At 44.7% G+C, this 8,006-nt stretch overlaps 1 protein-coding gene across 3 annotated transcripts in view; it reads right to left on the bottom strand.

The window, feature by feature from the left end:
• Window positions 1–343: 343 nt before the first annotated feature.
• Window positions 344–8,006, bottom strand: part of GCM1 (glial cells missing transcription factor 1) — a 50,324-nt gene continuing 42,661 nt past the window's right edge. For all 3 annotated transcript variants that reach the window (XM_019457424.2, XM_019457425.2, XM_019457423.2), the window contains exons 3-6: window positions 6,875–7,127; window positions 5,732–5,844; window positions 4,583–4,711; window positions 344–2,829 (exon numbers count right to left, since the gene is read on the bottom strand). In XM_019457424.2, coding sequence (XP_019312969.1) covers window positions 2,092–2,829; window positions 4,583–4,711; window positions 5,732–5,844; window positions 6,875–7,127 — 1,233 coding nt within the window. In that variant the 3' untranslated portion in view covers window positions 344–2,091. The remainder of the gene's footprint in view (window positions 2,830–4,582; window positions 4,712–5,731; window positions 5,845–6,874; window positions 7,128–8,006) is intronic.

The raw sequence follows: 8,006 nt of genomic DNA, 5'->3' as shown, positions 1-8,006 counted from the left end.
TACAGTCATGTAATGTATTCTGTACCATTAAAAAGGAGGCAACTGTGGTCCTATGTGCTTATAAGGACCTGATGTCCAGATTGTGTCCCCAAATGACAAGAGACATGCTAGCAATGAACCTGGTATGATTCTCTCTGTCTCTGTCTCTCTCTCTCTCTCTCTCTGTCTCTCTTTCTCTCTCTCTCTCTCTCTCTCTCTCTCTCTCTCTATATATATATATATATATATATATATATATATATATATCTGGAAGAACAGACAAGAAATGAGTCAATATTCCCTTAAGGAGGAGACCGGGAACCAAATTTTGTATTATGTCCATTGGTTATCATTCAAATAGCAATGCAAATTAATTTTGGAAAATATTTGTTTATTGCACAGTTCTTTCCAGATTCTATGTCCAGGCTCATCTTTCACTATAAAATACTTTAGCAAAGAAGAGGAACTGGCATCCAGATACAGGGGGCCAACCATGGCTGTGTTAATTACATAAGGACTTTTCTAAGAAAGCATTTCTCAAGCACGTATCATGAACTTGGCACTGGTTAGGTCCTATAAAAACAAAGGTAAGTAAGACAAAATCTAAGCCTTCATGGAAGGGGAAGGCAGTGGGGAAAGATCAAGAGGCCATTTGGCCCCATGGGGAGTTTTCTTCCTGTGGCTGTTTAATCTTGCTGCTCATGGTCTTAGATGCAATTAGTTCATACTCCTTGCTTGACAAGTCTTAGAAATCAACCAGAAAACACATATTTCATGAACAAATCCCACAATACTAGACAAAGCATTAAATACCTCAGTGGTAGAATCTTCATCTTTCTACACCTCCGAAGCTCTTTTACCCTTAATCTCTGTTGCTTCATCCTCAGTTTTCAAGAAGGCATATGTGAGTTCCTAGGTAGGTGGGCTTTTCACATCTCTGCTGTTTGATAGGATTCAAGGACAATGAAAATGTAACAGTTAAGGCAGCAGAGGTGCCGAGAACCCCACGTAGTGTGGGGGGAGAAAAAAAAGCAGAGGCCATTTCCTTCCACAGACGGGATGAGTTCCTCACTAAGCATGGGAGGACTGGAATGGAGGAGCACCCAAATTCCTTGTGTGAGGAAGGAAGTTGTGCCTTCTGCTTGTTGTCATAATTTCGATTTATGTGTGGTTATGTTTTTGAAAACTCTTTCCCAAATAAATTCTTTCAGCAATTTACTAAAACAGTTATTTTGAATGGTTGTAAAAAATCTGGGTCACCTTTTTCTTTTCTTCCAGTTTTATTGAGATACAATTAACATATAACATTGTATAGGTTTAAGATGTACAACATAATGACCCGATATATGTATTACCGCCAAATTTTCACCACAAGAAGCTTACTTACTATCCATTGCTTCACATAGTTACAAATATTGTTTCCCTTGTGATAAGAACATTTAAGATCCACTCTCTTAGCAGCTTTCCAATATACAACGATACGGTACTATTAACCAGAGTCATCATGTTGTACATTACATCCCCAGAACTTAGTTTATCTGAAAACTGGAAGTTTGTATCCTTTGATCTCCTTCACTGAATTTTACCCCCCACCTCTCATCCCCCACCTCTGGCAACCACCAATCTGATCTGTTTCTAGGAGTCTGCATTTATTTTTTTATATTCCACGTGTAAGTGAGATCATACAGTATTTGTCTTTTTCTGTCTGACTGATTTCACTTAGCATAATGCCCTCAAGGTCCATCCATGTCATCCCAAATGGTAGGATTTCCTCGCTTTTGTGTGGCTGAATAATAGTCCATTGAATATGTGTGTGTGTGTGTGTGTGTGTGTGTATACACACCATATTTTCTTTATCCATTCATCTGTTGATGGACACTTAGGTTGTTTCTGTACTTTGGTTATTGTGAATAATGTTGCAGTGAACATGGGAGTGCAGGTGCCTCTTTGAGATAAGGATTTCAGTTCCTGTGGATACACACCTACAAGTAAAATAGTTGGATCGCATGGTTGTTCTACTTTTAGTTTTCTGAGGAACCTCTGTAACTGTTTTCCACAGCATCTGCACTAAATTACATTCCTGCTAGTAGTGTCCAAGGATTTCTATTTGGATCATCTTAAAGAACAGAGGTTTAGAAGCATCTCATTGTTGTAGTGATCCAAACCCATGCCCCTCATTTCTTCATTAAAATCCCACTCGCTGCTCTTGCCTGTCAATGAATATTGATGGTGGGGGTGGGGGGTATAGGTGAGGAGAAAGGGGTCTTCCTGACGTGAGTGGCATGTGGTGGAAGGGTAGCAGCTGTTAAAATCCACATGCACCTTCTCTTCGTAAAGATCACCCCCTGGATTTGGCCATAGTGGGTGACAGCTACTTTCGGCTGCAGGTGGTTCCACGGGAATCTGCTGGGAAAAGGGTTCTGAAGAGTTCTGAGAAGGGGAGAAATCATAAGGCCAGCTGGTCAAAGCAAAAGGATAATTGGGACAATGATTGTCATTAAGAGAATTTCTCCCCAAAGCAGTGTTTTTATTCCATGTTTGCCGATCATCGTAGTCAGAGAAGACTCCAGAAACAGGATGAAGCAGGTCCCCACTATTATAAATCCAACTACTGGACAATTTGCATTTCTCATAGAGTTTAGTGGGGCCCAAGGTAGAAGCGGGGTCTACCAGATCAGTGGTTCCCCCCAAACAATAACTCTTGGAGAAGAATAAAGAATCATTCAGTGACTTCTGCTGGGGAGTGTTAGCTATTAAACGTCCACCGTAACTACCAGGCAATTGGATGCCTTCCTGGATAGACCAAGTTAAAGGTAAACTTCCCCAACTTTGTGTTTCACCTGGAAGAGACTAGAAAGGAAAGTGAAAAGCTCACATTAATAAGTTAAGCAAATTGACACAACTACCACAGGCACCCAGAGTTACTCCACACAAATCAGTGCTCCATCCGATTTTCCTCATTCCTCACATACTTGAAGCACAAATGCACAGGGGAGTCTTACCACAACTACTTAAAGCCTGAAAGAAGCTTCTTCCATTTCCACTCTAAAGCCTACTAACCAGTAAGAGTTGAATTACTCTTACTCCTTTTACTCTGAGGAGAGTGAGTGTGTTTAAAATGTTTCATCCTCAGGGTGCCTGAGTGGCTCAGTTGGTTAAGTGTTCAACTTCAGCTCAGGTCATGATCTCACAGTTTGTGAGCTCGAACCCCATGTCGGTCTCTGTGCTGACGGCTGAGAGCCTGGAGCCTGCTTCGGATTCTGTGTCTCCCTCTCTCTCTGCCCCTCCCCGCTCACACTCTCTTCTCTTGCTCTCAAAAATAAACATTGAAAAAAAAATCATAAAAAAATAAAATGTTTCATCCTCAAGCACAAATCTGATATTCTAACTGCCTTTGTGAGGAACTTGCAAGAGACTATTTAAGAAGAATCAAATCATGGCTTCAAAGATTTATATTATACTCAGTATAACTCTCAGGGGATCTCTCTCTCTCTCTCTCTCTCTCTCTCTCTCTCTCACACACACACACACACACACACACACACATATATCACTTCCCTCCTTGACTTCCCTGTATTTTAGTGCTGTTTCCAGTCTGAGAGACTAGGGTTATTTATTTTTTTCCTTCAAGATTTTTCTCTGAACTCATGGGAATTTTGTTGAATCATAAATAGGACCTGTAGAATATATAAGTAGTAAATTTATTTTTATAAATGAAGGAAGTGTACTACCTTCCAGTAAGTCACAGGAAAAGAATCTGGTTGAGAATTAAGTTATCCTTTTGTTTATGTAACAAGAGGGTAGAGGTGGAGAGACCATGACCAGCCAGAGTGACTGGGAGGAAATGTCCTTCAACCTGTCCCATGGCTTGGAGAAGGGACGAGGGACCAGCCATTTGGTTTCAAGGACTCACATTTCCCTACAGACTCAAATGACAATTTTTTCCTATGTGAGACACATTTACAACCTCTAGGGATGGACTGACTCCATCTCTGTTCTCATGAAAAGAAATGTAGAGCCCTGAGCAGTAGTAAAATACAGGAATTAGCACCACTGTGAGGCAGACATACCCACAAACCTATGGTATGATGCCCACAGACCCACAGACTTCACTTCACAGTTTGGCTTTCCCACCCCAACCCTCCAGATGGCCATTATTTTCAGAACAGTGGGTTTTTCATCTTGAGACAATGTGCTGAGGAAATATTCTATTTAGAGGAAGAATGGAAATTTGGGGTAAAAATTCTAAACACAAGGCTAATTATTTTGTGGTGATCATTTTAGGTTCCTTTCTGATAAAACCGAAAGATAAAGTGCCAAATATAGGTTAAGTACTAATCCAAATCTCTTTTTTCAATTGTAGTGGGGACGATGATTCTAAAAATATATGGGATTTAATGAACATTTGAGAACATACCACAAAGATGGTAGAAATTAAGAGGAAACCCCCAGATTCCATTTGTTTGGTGGATGCTAGCTTGTAGATGAGCTGGATAGTATGATTTTAACTTCATTGGTAGGTGGGAAGGGACCAGGGACATCTATTGCCCTCACCACATGGATGGTGAGTTGTACATTATGAACAAATAGGGGGACAGGTTACCTTTGTCTCTGGGCTCCCCTTCAGCTTTAAGGAGACAGAGGAGGATGCCGTCTGTGCCCTCTTCATTGCTCTTCTTGCCTCAGCTTCCAACTTGGTTTCTGGTTTGGGATGATCGTGTTCTCCCTTTGACTTATAGGAGACAGGGAGGTAAAATAAATAACAAGATTGTACTTCACGGTATATAAAGGCTTACCCTGTGCCCTGCCACCTGACGGGGCGTTGTTGCCATTGATGACTGTCATGAGACTGATGAGACCTCTTAAACCCACCATGTGCTTTCCTGCCTGCCTTTGGTCATGGTGCCCCTTCCTTCCATGGTGCCTCTTGCACATCTGGCCAAGTCATACCCACAATGATCACAAGGGCCACTTTCTAAGTGCTTCTTATGGTACGTAGAGGATGCGGTCACAAACACATGATCTCATTTTACCTTCAAGCACATTAGTATTACCACCATTATTACTGTCCCTCACTCACAGAGTAGGAAACTGAAGCATGGAGAAACTATACCAGCCAGGCAACCCCCTTAGCAAGTGGGGAGCCAGCTCTAGGACCTTCAGGAATTCTGTGAGCTGGCTGTTAAAAATGGCTGGTGGCTTCAAGTGGGCCATGGTGGAAATAGTTGTAGCACAGATGCTGGCACACCCTAGCAAATCAGGACATTCTCTTTCTGCAGGGACACTGATCCTGACACCCAGGCAGTCTGCCATCAGAGGCTACGCTCTATTCTGTTTACACCACCGCCCCCCTGTAAAGTCCTTCTTAACATCCACATTTTATGTAAAACTGTGGGCTTAGGGGAGCAAAGTAACATGTTTAGGTTTACAGAGTCGGTTAGAGGTCAGAGCTGGTATTCGACCTCGGGTCTGTTGAAGCCGACTGCATGCCCCTGCACTGCGCTAGCCCGAGTGGGATAGGAGTACTGACAGCTGCCTCTCCCAAGAAGCCCGAGGCAGAGTCAGCTGGCTCCCTGGTACATGGTGCGTCTGCTGAGGTATGGGTATAGACATCTGCCTGCCCAGCGTGGGCCTCAGGCTTGGTACAGGCTCTCCACCCGTCCACTTCCTGTACGAAACTTCTCCCTGTGCTCTGTACACATTGCTTGAATGAAAGAGAAATGGCATCTCCTCACTCTAAATCCAGTCCAACCTGGAAAAATATGAAGCGTCCATCGTGCCTCCAGAAGTTGGTGACCGGGAAGCCCCCATGGCCTCGGCAAGGAATCAGCTTGAGAGGCCCATCACAGTTGGGACAGCGTTTCCCTGTAAGAGAGCAGAGGAGGGAGGCCACGTCAACTGACTCCTGACTCTGTGCGACTCTAGCAGTGCAGGCCTGATTCCAGGATGGCAGAGAATATAGGTGGGCACAGCTTTATGAGCTTTCATCCCCTCCTGGGCATTACCCCTGACCCTAGGAGGCCTGGCCATTGAAGTGTCCCAGCCCAGGTCTCACACAGGGGGAAAAGGAAGCAGTTTCTTCCACAGCAGGGTATTTCACAGATCAGGGGAGAGCTCTTTGAGCAGAAAATCCCTCCCTACTTATTTACTGATACTTGAAATTCTTGGTAGAGAAGAGGAAAGAATTCTTTCACTTCATAATTAGAATTAAGGGTCAAGGAGCAAAGTCACAGGAGAGAAAGAGCACAGCCACGAAATTTTCATTAAAGTGTAAATGACTGATAGCAGATCCTTTCCTGAGAGCAAGTTTTAAAGACAAATTACAAGGACAGAACGTGAGGTAACTTGGGGGCTGGAGTGGGCGAGACACAGGGAATGCTGAACGTATCTGCTTCAAAATCCCAGGAACACGATAAAGAAAAACCAAGCAAACGTGATTATGGCATGGATCTAAAGGACGTGGCATGGAGTCTCATCTCAAACTCAGCCCTGCCGCTCCCACTCCAGATCAAAGCATTCACTGAGTTCATCTTCGGCCCCATTCCCAAGATGGCAAGTGTGGCGAACAACTTTCACCTAAACTTTCTGTGAGTGCACGATGAACTCATGTCCGCCCCTGAAGTGACATGTCTGCTTTCTAACAGAGGCCTGGAGTCAGGTGCCTTGACCCAGGGGAGCAGTTTTACTGGTGGGTGCTCTGGGTACAGCAGATCCGTGGGGCAGATACTGGGGGTTGAGGAGGCTGGTCGGCTCTCCATAATGTGTTCTACATAAGGAACAACCTTGGTCTCCACATACTCCACACCCCTCGGGATGTGCTGGGATGTGCTGGCCTCTGGGGAGGAGCCTCCTAGTGGATGTCAGCTTCCTCACTGTGCCAGGGGACCCTACTCACTCTGCTGCTTCTGCCGGGCTTTGTCGCAGATGGCAGGTCTCAGGTAGATCTTGCGCCCCTCCTCGGCGGAGCAGTCACGGCTGCACACCACCACGCCCAGGCAGGACTTCTTGAGGATGCGCGAGTTGTGGTTGTTGGTGTTGCGCATGGCCCAGCTGCTCAGGTGCCGCTGCGCATTCCTGTCCTCTGAGCTATAGATGTGCTTCTCGTAGGAATCTGGCCACTCCTGGAACCAGTCGGTCTTTTTCACGTTCTGACAGAAACACAAACAATGTTGCTGTATTTTAAGCGAGAAAACACAACTGTTCATAGATGCGAAGATGGTTTGGCACCAAGAGCTGCCGAGACCTTTGGCAAAGACCAACCAGGGTTTCGTTCTGACGGCAGGAGCTGGGCACAGCGCGGCGGCAGGAACAGAAGATGCTGTGTCTACAGAAGACTTGCTCCCCGGACCAAAATGAGTTGTAATTTCGGAAGTTGGAAGTCTCCCGGCTTCCCCTGAATTCTACCCCACTGATGTTTCTCTAGAACTTGGTGATAAGACTTAACTGACCGTTTCCCACAAAGAATTTTTGAGGGTGAGGGGTGTCTGGGTGGTTCAGTTGGTTAAGCATCTGACTCTGGCTCAGGACATAATCTCATGGTTTGTGAGTTCGAGCCCTGTGTCGGGCTCTGTGCTGACAGCTCGGAGCCTGGAGCATAGAGCCTGCTTCAGATTCTGTGTCTCCTTCTCTCTCTGTCCCTCTCCTGCTTGTGCTCTCTCTCAAAAATAAATAAATAAACATTAAAAACAAAGAATTTTTGAGGGTGAAGTAATATTTTTGTGCTCTTACACAATCACAGTGGAAAACATCGTGGCAGGGTAGTGAGATAATGTCTCATACCACACTGTAGATACCTTATTGGGAATGCTAAGGGTTTAGGCAAAGGCACCAGAGATAAGCATTGGGAAAACTGAGGAGGCCTGGTTAGGGAGGGTTCTGAGAGCTGCTGTCTCTCCTGGGGAGATTTTCTTCCTTTTTCTCTGCTAGCATATCTATGGGCCTCAAACAAGGCAGAGGAATAAGGAAGAGTTTACTTTGGCTGGAAACTTCTGTTTATTGCCCAGCCACTGGCAGTATTTCCGATACAT

This window comes from Panthera pardus, unplaced genomic scaffold (assembly GCF_024362965.1).
Source record: "Panthera pardus isolate Hobbes unplaced genomic scaffold, ASM2436296v1 HiC_scaffold_17, whole genome shotgun sequence".
NCBI lineage: Eukaryota > Metazoa > Chordata > Mammalia > Carnivora > Felidae > Panthera > Panthera pardus.
This window is presented reverse-complemented; position numbering and strand designations above follow the sequence as displayed.